The following is a 15,726-nucleotide window of genomic DNA, read 5'->3' as shown; positions in this document are numbered from 1 at the left end:
GAAGGCGGCGAAAGAAGCGGCAGGAAAGCAAATGCCCGCCCGAACTAACGACACTCGTCAGGAGCCTCGTCAGCATTCTACAGGCGGAAAACCCAACCAAAAGAGGGGTTACATGAACGTTGTGGACGAAGAAAAACCCTCAGGCTCCGCCGTTGTGGTGCGAGAGAAGGGATGAAATCATTGGGATCGAGACTTCGCGCAGAAGGCAATATTTGCAATATTTGCAATATTTTTATGGAATGATGTGGGTCACACAAAGATATATATGCAATATTTTTATGGAATGATTATGGGAATTAGTTAGATAGTATCCATAAATATCTTTAAAATAATTAATGTTTTTGTTTATAAATATAAGAATGGCATCACATTGTAAATTTTAAGAAAACTAAGTGCATAATTCTATGAGGGATTCTGATTTAATAGTATTCATAGGATTCTACTTTAATAGTATAGATTATGAATCTAATTAACATGTCATGGTCTAGACTATGTGGTATTAGGATACCAAAACACAATTATGCTTAAACGATGTAGATGATGTCTATCTAGCAAAATTTATATATTTATACCCTATTTTATAAAATAGATTAAAACTTGTAATTTGTTTTTTGGTTTTACAGGTGATTATGCAAAATTGTTTTTATAGCTCTCGTTTTGCAATAATAATAGTTGCGTTTACACATTTAAGTTGTCCAAAACACAAAGAAATAACAAATTTTTACCCAAAAAAAAAGAAGAAGAAACAAGAAACAGTATTGATCTTGAATTAATCCTAAAACAATAAAACAAATCTAGATAGACTATTTTAATATATAAATCACCTAAAATAGCCCAAAAGCTTTCTTCAAACCTATCGATCTTGTTACAAATTCCCAATCATAATCAAAAGAACGAATCTTTAACGCGTTAACAAATTTTGCAATCATGGTGGGGAAAGTTTTGGCTAAAAGATGCAGTTTTCTCATGATGATCATATTTCTCTTGGTATTATTTATGGGACACGTATCTAACGCAAACACTGCAAATTGTCTAAACAATTGTCATGAACAATGCATGAAAGAGACCAAAGATGCGCCTCATGATGTATGCGAAAATGCTTGCAACAAATTGTGCAATGAACTTCGGTTTAGCCAAGCACAATATTTCAATTCTCAAACTAAATACAAAAGTATCGCGTGTAGAACAATTAACTGGGGATGCACTTAACTCATTTCCTTGCTGAAACAAATGTATCACTTTAACAGTATTGTTCAAATACAACATGTGTTTTGTATTATCGCATTGGATATTTCATGTGTTTCTTTAACAAAATATTTGCCTATGTTTGTATGTAGTTAATTTATATTTTGATATTCTGGAAAATATATAATTATTATAATTGCATCGATTGTCATCGTGTATCAACTCAGGATATTTGAAAAGATATACCAAAATTACATTTTAATAAAATAATAACTTATTCAGTAAAATAACACTCAATACAATACAACATAATTTTATTATATTATAATAAATAAATAGAAAATGACACATACATCTTTCTCCACCACTCAATTACACTAGTATCTTCTTGATTTTGAGCTGGACATTTTATCCATTAAACCGTTTGATTATTTATTCGTTCTCATCTGAATCCAAAAATTTGGATATCTGTGAAATAAATCAAATCACAAATACTATTTTTGAAAAGCCTAATATACAATTCAGTTTATATATATATGATAATATAATTCTGGTTCTTTTACTCTTTTCAAGTTATTTTTCGAAATTTTAGTTTTGAGCTATTACACACCCACTCTAGTTTTTGTGTTAAACCAAATATTAACATATGAATATTCTTATTTGGCTCAGTAATATTGAATTATTTGATTTTTCTTTATAATTTTTCAGTAAAATGTTAGTTTCTAGTTAATCATATTATTTGTTTTTTTAAACGCTGATTTATTATGATATTACAATTATGAGAAAGATTACATAGACGATTCGACAACTGACAATACTACCTGCTTTATAAGGATCTATGCCTAACTGCATCACGTAAGCCGTTCAATGAAGATCCACGCCTGGCCAGATTTACTTGGACCATTTTGAAGATTTCTAGTATGCTTTTTTCTGTACTTTGCATAATTGTTTAATAAATCGCTTTCTCCAGGAATTGAAACTTGGACCTCCTATAATATGCAATCTGCAAGAAATTGCATAGTTTGGGATTCGAACCCCAGAACTGGACGTAGAAGCCTTTAAACCTTAACCACTAGGCCACGGTGCTTCCACATTTGTTATTTTATTATGATGGCACGTTTATTTAATTTTTAGTACTACATATTATTTTTTATTTGACTTAATACAAAATATTTTTTAATAACACTAAATATAGTAGAACATAAATTTTATCATATTATAAGCATATAATTAAAAAATGCACATAAATCTTTCTCTGCCATTCAATTACACTAATATCTTCTTGATTTATAGTTAGGGATGCTATTTGTTAATTTGGTTAGATTGGTGATTCGTTTTCATTTGATTCCAAAAATTTAGATATTTGTAAGGTTTCTGATCGAAACAAATAGTAAAATGTAGTATCCTTAAAAATAAATAAATAAAACTACTTTTTTTTTTGAAAAGTCAAATATTCGATTTAGTTTGTATATTTATATATATGTAATATAATTATATATACAAGTCATTATATTTATACAAATCTTCTAATATAAATTTGCTTCTTTTACTATTTTAAGCTGTTTTTGAAATTTTAGTTTTGAGCTATTACACACCTACTCTAATTTTTTTGTTACACCAAATATTAACATATGAATATTCTTATTTGGCTCGTCAATGTTGGATTATTTGATTTTGATTTTGATTTGAGATTTGCATTAAAATGTTAGCTTCTAGTTAATCATATTATTTGTTATTTTTATGATGTCATGTTTATTTAACTTTTATTACTACATATTATTTTTAAATTTTATTTTATTTTATTTTATTTTATTTTATTTTTAATATAATTAACTAATAGAATTGGATAATCTACAAATACCTAAACGAACTCCGAATTTCTGGATTTCTAAATTTTTGGATCTGAACGGATCATAAACCTAACTATCTGATTCTAATGATACATATCACCGATGCTAATTTTTTTGGATATCCAATTGGCCCCATGCCTATTATTATGAATGTATCCCTCGCTTATTAAAGAAGCAAAAATTTTAAAAAGTAACCTAATTTTTGTATCTTATTTACTTGAGTGCCATTACTGATCGGGCGGCTCCACATTTCTCCTCAGATCCTAATTAGAAATGTCCAAATCATAATTTTGTATAGCATTAAGCCATTAACATCCAAATCATAATTTTGTATAGCATTAACATCCAAATCATAATAGATATTGACCCCTTTTAAACCTAGACACGACTACTCATATTGTGGACCCATCATTTGATTATTAAAATTGCTCGATCATAGATGCAAACCCAAAACGTCAGCTCTTTCCTTTTCACAAACAGGTTATAATTTTTTTCAAAAAAATACAATAATGATATAATTGTTTTGTTCATTGAAATAAATTAAAAGTTCCTTCGCTGGTCTGATTTCTTGTGATGATGGTTCAGACCACTATTTCTCACCTTAATTTTCCGTTAATGTTTTTGGAGGGACAAAATGTATACGAATTGTGGTTTTTTTTTAAAAAATGTTGCAACTAAAATTTTAATATGTAACATTTAATGTTTAACAAATGTGTAAAAATTATTTTATATAAGCATCTCACCTCGTGCAAGGCACGGGTATTTACCTAGTTAGAAAGTATTTAAACAACTATTAGAAATGAGTCATAATCTTTTTCTTTAAATTTAGGGAAAAAAGTTAATGTAGCCCTAATTTATCAGTTTATTACTAGATTAGTTCTAATATTTTTTTAATTACTGGTTTAGTTTTGATATCTATAATGCCCTTAGACTTTGTTATGTAAAACGCTAATTACAAAACTGCCATTAATATAATTTTTAATTTTTTTAAAAAATAATAATAATTACAATTTTACCATTTGATAGATTTATTTGATTCACGTTACAAGAAGCAACAGACTTATTAACCATAGATTTATTTCTACATTGCCACGAACTTATTTAAAATCGATAGACTTAATTTGATTTTCACAGATTTATTTGATAGATTTATTTTTCTTTGGCAATAGATTAATTTAATTTTGACAGATTTATATCTTATAGATACAGACTTATCTAAAGTTGACAGATTTATTTAAAGTTGACAGATTTATTTAAGGTTTGATAGATTTATTTGCTCTTTAGACACAGATTTATTTATTTTTGACAAACTTATTTTTGTTTTCATAGATTTGTTTTCATTTGCCCACAAATTTATTTAGTTTTGATAGACTTCCAACCGATTTATTTCTTTTCAATAGATTTAGTTAACAAACTTCAACAGATTTATTTACTTTTGACCACAGATTTTTTTTCTTTTTGAAGACAGACTTATATAATTTTAACCAATTAACCAAAATCGTGACAAACCATGTAAATCAGATTTAATTTAAACCAAACAATAATTTAAATGCGAAAACCAAACCGTAACTTAATTTAAACCAAATCAAAATTTAATTTAAATCAAAATTTAATTGTGTAAACCAAGTCATAACTTAATTTAGACCAGAAATAAAATTGAATCAAACCCTAATCTAAACAAAATCTAATCAAGTTCGTTACCTATTACGTCAAGCCGTCTTCTTCTTCTTAGGCTGTTCATGTTTTCTTTCCATCAATACTACTAACTGCAACAGCTCAAGATGGAAATTTTCAAATATTTCCAATTGCTTTTGCAGTCGTTGACACCGAAAATGATAACTCTTGGGAATGGTTCTTCCGACAGCTTAGCAATGTGATTCCAGATGATGAAGAACTTGCACTTATATCTGATAGGCATAAAGCTATTGGTAAAGCTATTGGAAAGGTGTTTCCAAAATCTAGTCGTGGAATCTGCACATACCATCTTTACAAAAACATATTGTTACGTTTCAGAAGTGGTGATGCATTTCGGTTGGTTAAAAAAGCTGCAAATGCTTTTAGGATTTCGGATTTCAATACTATATATCATGAGATCGAGTTGTTGAATCCAGCACTACATAAGTATTTGGAAGGTGCTGATATAAAAAAGTGGGCTCGTGTGCATTTTCCTGGTGATAGATACAACTTGACAACAACAAACATTGCAGAGTCAATCAACAAAGTGATATCAAGCTCCAGAAGTTTGCCAATTGTAAAACTTTTGGATGCAATCCGGTTAATGATGACGAGGTGGTTTGCAGATAGAAGGACTGATGCAGGAAAAATGAAAACAACCTTGACTCGTGGGGTAGAGAAAATGTTGGAGGTAAGAATTTTCAAGTTTCTCCATTATTTACTTTCAGTTTAAAGAGTTAGTTTGGGTAATGAAGTTGTAACTTTTGTTTTGACAGAAACGTGTACCACACGCGAAGACGCTAACGGTACAAACAATCGATCTTCATCATTCACAAGTGACAAGTGGATCATCTCTCCATGTAGTTAATTTGACACGGAGACAATGTACTTGTCGTCGCTTTGATATCGAGAAGTTACCATGTGTTCATGCAATTGCTGCAGCGGAGTCTCGTAAAACATCTCGCATCTCTCTCTGTCATCCCTATTATCATAGGTCATATTTATGTAATGCATACTCCACTTCTATAATGCCTCGAGATGCTGTTTCACCAGTTTCAGAAGATGTCACCATGAAGATATGTTTGCCTCCGGTAGCAAGTACGCAGCCGGGAAGACCTAAAAAGTCGAGAATCAAATCTGCATTGGAGAAAGCTATTGGGAAAAAAAGGCCAAGAAAAGAACATGCATGTTCACGTTGTCATCAATATGGTCATAATTGTAAGACGTGTAAGGTTAAAGTAGCTAGTGATTAGTTGATTTATGCAAGTGTTTTAAAATTTTGAACTTTTGTTTCTTTAGTTTCAGAGGAAGACATTCGACAGATTTAAAGTTATCAAACTTACAATATTCAGTTTCAGTACTCTGTAACAGTGCCAAATACGTAAATCATAGCTGAAACATATTTTATACGTACAGTGCCAAACAAAACAAAAATATCAGTGCTAAAAAAATTTAATTTAACAAAGAGTCAAAGTGGGATTCACTAAAAAAATCTCTACTAACCTTAATAAAACTGAGAAACTAAACTAACACAAATATACTAATATACTACATTGGTGAATGAGGAAATAAATGAGCTATTTGCGGCTGTCCAACCTCGTCATAAATCTCAGCAGCTAGATTCTTTCGAATATCTAGAATGTTTTTATCACTTAACCCTTCAAATGTGCAACCGATTGCCAAGCACTCAATGTACTTTATGGTATAAACACCACAGTCTCCGGGTTTTTCATTTTGTGGAACGGTTCTCAGTCTTCGTACAGCGAATTGTTTATCACTTTTCTTCCGAAGAGTAGTAGGAACCATAGCATTCAGAATCGTCGGAATCATCTTCGCAAAAGGCCGACAAACATTTCGAATTTCTTTATTGTCCTCTACTATGCTAAGAATGCTGTCATACACGTGAATGGTTTCCTTCCCCAAGTCAATATCTAAAGCAACCCAGTGATTACCATTTATGAAATGACATGCATACAGATGATCAACATCTTGAAGCCACTTCTTGTTTGTGATGCGGTCAGCTGGATATGTGCCATTGAAAATACCCTTATATATATCCGTTGCACTCCACGTTTTAGGGTTGAACTCTTTGAAATCACTGACAAGTTTGATGACGACACACTGATCCAAAAACACAATGCGCTGAGAATGGTACGGTGAAGGATCACAAAGAGATCTCTTATGGAACATATGCATTGCAGACCACATATGCTGAACAGAATAATTAAAAACAAAATCATATATTAGAGCAAGAACAATAAAAAGACTAATAACTATATGCTTTCAGTATTTTCTAAAAGATAACAAGAACAAAGCTTGAAGTTAGTCAGCCATATGTAAAGAAATAATGCTTACCCAGTTAGTCAGCCAACCATATGTAGGTGTACGCCACTCTTCTCTTGGAGTTATAAGCACTTTATAAAATTCGACACTACATTCAGAGGTTCTGTCCGGTTCCTCCCTAAAACAAAATTATATAGCTTAAAACAAATAGTAATGAAACATTGTTCAACAGGAGAAAAGAAAAAGAAGCATACTCATCATCCAGTAGAAAATGTAGTAAGTTCCGAATTTTAGTGTCTTCAACAACAGCAAACGGATCATATGCTGAGACAGATGGTATTACACCTGTGATGATGCGCTTGACGGTAGAATTTCCTATGAATGGAAATAACTGAGACGATGCTAACTTTGTTTGGCGCTTCGGCTGAGGCGTGGAAGATGTAGGCTTATTAAACTTTCTAGCTGCTGCTGCAATTGCATCTAAGCCATCACTAACTTTTCTAATTTTTTCACGCTGCTTTGTATCAGACCATGTTTCCTCAGAGGCAGTATCGAGTAGATGTGGGACTTGTATCTTGGTTTTGAAAACCTTATTCTCAAACAAATTATTCTTATCAAGTCCCATATCTCCACCTTTTTTGCATGTCTTCGTCACTTTCTTAACAACATGTCGAGCTGGTATACCATCCTGAGACGTGGATTTAATCTCCACCATCCAAGACTTCACAAAAAAAATATTAATCAATAACTTAATAGAATCACGAATACTAGCACGTAATGTAAATTAGATACGACAAAATATTGCTATGACTTTTACACTCTCCTCACAATTTTCAGACAAACTAGAAAACTAGATATGATCTTAATAGGCAAAATTAAAAATATAAGACTAAGTTAAAAGTAACTTACCATAGCATCACTTGTCACTTCCTCATTGATATTCACATTGGAGTTGGCAGCTTCTTTTGTTTCTTCAGGTACCATTTTTCCTTTCATCTTTCGCATTTCCATCTCCAAGATGGCGACTTTCTCAATTAAGGGACCAATTATGACATCAACCTTCGTACCAATTGCTGCATCCAAACCAGCCATTAATTTAGTAGCCATATTGGTGTTCATGTTGTCTACTTTTTCGGTCAGAGTCTTCAACATGGTCAACATCGCAGTGCTTGGCGTATCATTACCGTCAGCCTACATTAAAACCATTGAAGAATTTAGAAAATCTTATCATACCAACTAGTATTTAATACCAAAATATAATATTGTACTCACATTATACCGACCATCTTCCATAGGTTTAGCCTTCTTATCCTTGTTTGCTGAATCCTCTGAAACATTCATGGGGATAGATTCTTTACGCTTAGTCCTCTTCGTAACAGAAGTTTCAACTAAATCCCATGCTTTACGATTGACACAGTCATCAAGTATATCACGGATCAAGTGGTTCACATTTTCATCTTCAAGCTCACCATCCCATTTAGGGACTAAATTCTCGTCAACGTGTGAAAAGAAATGCCGTACACGAACCTGGAAATAAAAAATGAATGTGAGATTCGTTCAATTTAAGAGTCAAAACAAACATAAAAGTAAAAAAAAACAAGAGTAAAGAAATCACCAAAAACAAGAAATAAAACATTACAAATTTGGTACCTTATCTTCGTGTTTGATTTTTTCTTGTCTAATGAAGTCGTCAGACACGAACCGTTTTCTTGATCCAGCCCATGAAAGGAGAGGAACTTCTGCCCCAACAATTTTGTTTCCGTACTGCTCTCCTAGGCCAGTAACAGCCTCATATCCCCATATGAGTAGCACATACACAAATCCTTCCATTGTATATGATTTCTTTGCGTCATAACTGACACACTTAATGGAGTGTATCAAACTCTTACATGCAACTCGACCCCATGGATATCTCTCGAAAGCTTCAAAATCAAGTACTCGCTTTGCACACTCCAACGGGATCCGACGTGTAGGAGCTATGCCAAATATTGCGATATGCAAAATACACAACCGTCCTACCATAATCCTTTTCTCAAGACTCCAGTTCTTGCATCTTCCCAATACCAACTGCAACTCATTCAGACTAGGACCAACAGTTTGTACACACATTCAATTCTGCCCAAAATTCTTTATGGTCAACTTTGCAAAGGTCGCCATCATCAAACATATCACAATTCAAACCAGTTATCTCACCAAACTCTAACAAAGAGAGACGAATCGGCTGCCAATCAATTAACGACCATATCTCATAGTTCTTTCTAACTACCAGCTGATGCGTTAAGAGGTAATGAACAACCTTTGCAGACCATATGAAATCAAGCTCGTAAAGTCTAGGAAAATCTCCAACTGATGACTTCTTCAGTGCATCCCATGCGTCGTTTCCTACTCCTACTTCCACCATTTGAAAATTTGACAAATAACTATAGTAACTCATACTCTTTTGTTGGTTAGGTGTTTTCCCCTTTTTGTATAGTCGTTGTGGATAATTAGTCGTAGTGCTAGCTGAGGCCATATCTAGCAATGGAAAGTTCAAAGTAACATTAGCATGAAATAACTACAGAGAAATGCATATAAATAACAAATAAATATTCACTATATAACATGTAAGAGTTGGTTACACTGACTAAAATGAACTGATAGATGTTAAATTGACAAACAAACAATGAAAAATCTAAATCAATACTGTTTTATGACTTCACATTGAGGACAAAGATTGAAACCATATACTGACCTTGAGTTGATGTTTAACGTGGTCAGTAGCAACTAGAACTGATTCAAATTTTGTCGGAACCTAAAACCACCGTGACTGTGAACAAAATTAATTGTTTTGAAATTCATTCAAATCTGAGAGGAAGACTGAAACCAGAAATAAATATTGGACAGAGACTTACGACTGTGAATCTAACCGGCGGACAAGCTCCACTAGCGGAGAAGACAAGAGCCTCCGGAACCTAGACTCCTCCGAGTAAGGTGTTTCTCCCTGTACAAAACGACGCTCTTCACGCCGGTGAACACGAGGCAAGTCGGAGGAACGGAGAAATCGAAAGCCCTCAGAGGCAGTCTACGTTCGTCGACAATGGAACCATAAACCCTAATTTTTTTACTCAAACCTATCGTGTGTTGTTATTTTATTAATGTGTATTTTATTTTTAATTTTCTTATTCTATTAATGTAAAAATAGAAATAAATAACAATATAGAGGGTTAATCCGTCTTTTACCCCTTTAGTTAACGTATGTCGATAGACGAGAGTTAGATTAGTAATTAACTGAAAATGAGAGTTAGATTGAGTAATTTTCTCTTAAATTTATTTCTAAACAAAGTTTTTTTTTTCCTTAAATCTTCTTGTTGTACTGCTTTCCAAACACTCCGGTGATAAGTATTTTCCTAAATTAACTTTGGTGATAAGTGAAATTAAAAACCAATGAGAGAAGAGCAGTGGGGTTAGTTTGACTGGCCCCTAGTCAATAAAATCAGCCAATGGGCGATAGAGAGATATAGAGACCTCGTAAGAACCGCCTCCTTCGCCATTTGTATCATCTCTCTATAAAACCATTAAGCCATCAACCTTCTCTCTGCATTCAACAAATCAGTCAAATATTTTTACTAAAGAACCCCAAAAAAAACTTGGCAGAGAATCAATGGAACGTGGAGTTCCTCTATCTCACTATCAACTACCCAACTCCAACTCTGGTAATAATCAAATAAGAAATGCCTATTTATATATGTACGTGCACGCATGTCTTTTGACATTTTTCTCTCTTTACAAGAAAGAAGTAGAGATTGTTATGTCTTCTTGATATAATAGAGATTTTGGTCTTAAAAATATTAGATTTTTTTATAGGTATGAGGAAGATGCTTATATATATGCATGCATGAATGAATTTGATATATGTATATGTCTAATCTACTTGCGTATTCATATATATATCCGAGCATGACCAATGCTTCATATTCAGATATTTCATGCTATGTATTTTTAACATCCTTCAATGGCGGATCATATTTATCTGTCCTTTTAATGTACCGGTGCATGCACAAGGAATGTTTTGAGTTTCACTTTTTTTCCTATTTACCAGATTTGGATTTCGCCTCAGTCACTCATAATCGAAGTTTATATTAAAAGGAAATTTAAATTTCTTATAATCTTTTCTTATTTAGTTTGTTTGCTGTAACGTCTGAGTTTTTGTTTTTCTTTTCGTTTCAAAACGAAAGTCCGTTTCTCCACCTTTATTTGGAAATATCCTATGCACCGTCATTAACTGTATTCTTTTGTTTTTCAAAAAAATAACCATTGGGGAAATTTTTTTTTTTTTTTTGCTATAATTTGGTGCAATATATTAAAAAGGTGGCAAGAGTTTTTCTTCAAAGACTCTAGTGCAAACACGTTCCCAATTAATCCAAAATAAACCCCATGATAAGAATCATCTTAGTGTAGAATCGTAATTGTTCCATGTGGACCCACAAGAAAGCAGGCCAGATTGAGCTTAACTGTCCAAAATGGGGTGGAGGTCCACGCAAGTTGAAGAGGAAATGGTAGAAATTAGTTGGTCTAGAAGCCCATCCTAATAGAAGAATTAAGAAAAAACGCTCGAGAGGAACTCGTACGTCAATGGTCGCAGGCGATATTCTCAGCTTGAAGACAACCACAGTTGCATGGCGGTGCTGGAGAAACCCCCGTTGTCTTCACGCAATGATAAAATTCTGTTCTTGATGATAGTGGATATAGAGGAAATAATAGCAGAAGGAACGGTAGACTTGCCGGTGAAGATGCCTATCACCTGACAGATTGGATAAGGACTCAAGAGTAGCGTTCCAAGAGTTTGATTACAAAACGAGATTGAGATTCCTTGCTATTGTACCCCAAACTGAGAAAGAGTAGTCACAGCAGAAGTAGAGATGATCACGAGATTCTGGCTCTTGATTGCATAAGAGACAGGTTTCATCTGTTTGGAGGCCCCAGCTAATCAATATGTTTCTAGTTGGACACCGATCTAGCACAAACAGCCAAGAGAGTGTTTTAAATTTGGGAATACTTTTTTTCAGCCAGGCTGTGTTTTTCCAAGGCACTATAGGTTTGGATTCTCTGATGAGATTGTAGACTTTCCTAGCTGAGAATTTCTGATTTTGAACAGGGTCAAAATCGGTAGTGTTCCAGATAGCAGCATCTGGAGTATGAGTCAGGGAAATGGTTATTAGGAAGGCCATTATCAGCTTCATTCTGTTTGAACAGGCTGGAGGCAGAGTCCAGGATTCCCCATTCCAAAGAGATCCCAAGGAAGTAGATAGAGGGATTCCGATTGCACGAGGACCAGTGTTTCCCAGGAAGGTGATCAATTAACCGAAAGGAGACCAAGGTGTAGACCAGAATTTGCATTGGCGCCCATTACCAGGTATTATCATAATATTAAATGTGAAGAACACTAACGAGAAGAGCTTTGTATAGTTTTTTTTCTAAAAAGTTTTGAGTTCAACTCTTTGATACCTATGCTGCTACACACCCACCAGTTATCTATCAGTATAGGAGGAAAGGCAAGGCCCATTTGAAGTAAGCAATAGAAGAGAACAGTTGGCCCATGATGAGTTGGTTCATTGTGGAGCAGAAGAGTCTAGAAGAAAGCAAGTGAAGAAATAAAGCTTGGAGAGGAGGAGGATCTGTCTCATGTGTGAAGGGCAATAGCACATGGCATGTTGGTGACTGTATGTCCTTTCTAGCTATAAGTAGGAGTGAATAAACGTATGTGAGGGTTATGTATGATTTGGAGTATAGTGCAAGAGAGAGAAGAACTTGCTTTATTCTTGTAACAAAACGCTTTTGAATCAATACAAAGTTTGGACTTGCAGTTACAGATTTGTTCTTATTTTAACTTAAGATCGATCTTGTAACAAAGTGGTATCAGAGCAGTTGGTCTTGGAGAATCCATGGCACCAAAGCGTACCGACGTAGATCCGACGATGGAGCAAATGCAACAAGAGATGGGGAAGATCACAACGATGTTGGTCGAACAAAGGCAGGAAGGGGAGAGAGTGAAATCCCTGGAGCTGGCCATGGTTGCGATGCAGCAGAAGTTGGAGACTTTCTCCTTCCTCGAGCAGATGCAACAACGTTTCCTTGAAGAGGAAGAGGAGAAACGAAGGTTGATGGCGATGGCGCGTGGAAAGATGTTACAGTTGGAGGAAAGCCCCGCCGAGAAGGAGAAAGGCGGAGAAGCGATAACGAGTAACGAAGAAAAGAGTACTACCGGTGTAGCGTCGACGACGAAGGAGCCTGAAGCAAACAGAGTGGTAAGGGGAGAGACATCGGAGCCACGCGGTTCTAAAACGATCTCACCCGACCCCGCAAACTTCTTTTTTGCAACGACGGACCGGTCAATACAACGACGAATGGAGGTACCGGTGTTTGATGGGGAGAACGCCGAAAGCTGGGGCTTACGAGTCGAGCAATAATTCGAGCTCGGAGAGCTGACGGAGGAGCAGAAGGTCAAAGTCGTACGGATGTGTTTTGACGGAGAGGGGTTGATGTGGTACCGGTGGGAGACGGGGGGGAGGAACCCTTTTACCAGTTGGGAACAGATGAAACAAAGAATCTTGGAGCAGTTCTCGGAGATACAGGACACCACCGCAGGAGAAAGGTTGCTCACCTTGAGACAGGTGGGCACGGTGAAGGAGTACATTCGCGATTTCGTCGCATTGGCCAATAACGCACCGGAGCTGTCAGAGGCGGTGTTAGAGCTAGCGTTTATGGTAGGATTGAAACCAAAAATCAGGGCTGGGGTTAAGATGTTTGAGCCCAAAACCCTGAAAAAAATGATGAGTTTGGGAAGACGGTGGAGGAATGGTCGACGTCAGAGATTAAGCCGGCTACCAATACGTCAGAAGGAAACCCTAAAAACCCAATGCCCAATTTGGAGAAGGGAACAAGTGGGCCGAATCTCGGACACGGGCCCAATAGCTACAAACCCAAAACACAATCTCATTCATCGCAGTCTCCAACGACGACGTTTAGAGGACACAAAAACAAAAGTCAAACCCCGGCGGCTCATGGGCGACTGAAACCCCCGTTTCGGAAGCTCACGCCGACGCGAAGTGGAGAAGCGAGGGGTTATGCTATAAGTGCGACGAGAAGTGGACGGGAACTCATATATGTGGGCGAAAGTAGTTGATGGTCTTAGTGGTCCATGATAATGGAACAGAAACAGACATCAGGAATGAGAATGATGAGAAAGACGAAGAGGAAAGGGAAAAGTACACCGAAGTGGTGGAGCTGTCGGTGAACACCGTGGTGGGAATCTCATCCCCACACACGATCAATCTGAGAGGAAGCGTCAACGGAGAAGATGTGGTGGTGTTGATTGATAGTGGAGCCACGCATAATTTCATATCAGAAAGCTTGGTGCATAAGTTGGGAAATGACGGTGAGCACGACGCAAGGGTTTGGAGTAATGGTGGGCGCGGGAGTAACGGTAAGAGGAAAGGGGATTTGCGAAGGAATGACTCTCAAACTCCCTACTTGCGAAGTGAACTCCAACTTCTTGCCCTTGGAGTTAGGAATCGCCGACATCATCTTAGGAGTGCAGTGGCTAGAGACCTTTGGAGAAACGAGGAATAATTGGAAGTTGCAGTGGATGAAATTCCAGTTAGGAGAGAGACTATCACCATCCAAGGAGATCTAACTTTGTTCTCAGCTCAAGTATCTCTTAAAGCCTTATGGAAGGCAATGGAGGAGACATGAGAGGGGTTAATTGTTGAGTATGGTGGAATGCAAGCTTAAGTGGAAGGAGCCTCGGAGGAGCTTCCACTAGGCTATCTCTGGATATCAGACAAGTTTGGTTCTGTGTTTCAAGAACCGACAGGGTTGCCACCGTCGAGGGGAAGAGAGCATGCGATCACGCTAGCAACGGGGTCGAGCCCAGTGAGCGTGAGACCATACCGCTACCCACACGCTCAGAAAGTGGAGATAGAGAGACAGATAGCAGTAATGCTTGCTGCAGAGCTAATTCAGGAGAGCAACAACCCATTTTCTAGCCCAGTACTACTAGTGCGCAAGAAAGACGGTAGCTGGAGGTTCTGTGTCGACTACAGGGCCTTGAATAAGGCAGCGGTAGCAGACAAATACCCAATCCCAATGATAGAACAGTTGCTCGACGAGTTGCAAGGTGCAAAGGTCTTCTCTAAACTGGACTTGAGAGTAGGGTATCATCAAATACGTGTTCGAAGCGAGGATGTGCCAAAAACTGCTTTTAGAACGTATGATGGGCACTACGAGTTCCTAGTCATGCCTTTTGACTGACAAACGCGCCAGCAACCTTCCAAGCGCTAATGAATGAAGTCTTCAGGCCCTATCTAAGGAAGTTTGTGCTGGTGTTCTTCGATGACATACTCGTTTACAGCCAGAACGAAGAGCATCACGGCCATCTGAGAGAGGTCTTAGCACAACTGGAGTGACACCAATTGTATGCTAACCGCAAGAAGTGCAGTTTTGGGAGCAAAAAGATAGAATACTTGGGATATATTATCACGGAGGAAGGAGTATCTACGGATGGTGAAAAGATAGAAGCTATGGTAGCGTGGCCAGAACCAAGAAACATAAAAGAGTTGCGAGGCTTCTTGGGGTTAACTGGCTACTACAGGAAATTCGTTAAGGACTATGGGCTGATAGCAAGGTCCCTAACGACTCTATTGAAGAAAGATCAGTTCAATTGGGGAGCAGAGGCTAATCTTGCTTTCCAAAACCT

The 15,726-nt window shown here is 36.4% G+C and overlaps 2 protein-coding genes across 2 annotated transcripts; both read right to left on the bottom strand.

Moving 5' to 3' along the window:
- Nucleotides 1-5,784: 5,784 nt before the first annotated feature.
- Nucleotides 5,785-14,581, bottom strand: LOC125587811. Its single transcript, XM_048759016.1, has one exon. It carries the CDS (start codon nt 6,915-6,917, stop codon nt 6,258-6,260), a length of 660 nt encoding a protein of 219 aa, XP_048614973.1. The 5' UTR covers nt 6,918-14,581; the 3' UTR covers nt 5,785-6,257.
- LOC111206181 lies at nt 7,147-9,393 on the bottom strand. Its single transcript, XM_048757256.1, has 6 exons — nt 9,259-9,393; nt 8,643-9,059; nt 8,265-8,519; nt 7,902-8,183; nt 7,213-7,713; nt 7,147-7,170 (listed from the first exon to the last, which is right to left on the bottom strand). The coding sequence occupies exons 1-6, from the start codon at nt 9,391-9,393 to the stop codon at nt 7,147-7,149; spliced, it is 1,614 nt and encodes a 537-aa protein (XP_048613213.1).
- Nucleotides 14,582-15,726: the final 1,145 nt, after the last annotated feature.

Source organism: Brassica napus, chromosome C5, assembly GCF_020379485.1.
Source record: "Brassica napus cultivar Da-Ae chromosome C5, Da-Ae, whole genome shotgun sequence".
NCBI lineage: Eukaryota > Viridiplantae > Streptophyta > Magnoliopsida > Brassicales > Brassicaceae > Brassica > Brassica napus.
This window is presented reverse-complemented; position numbering and strand designations above follow the sequence as displayed.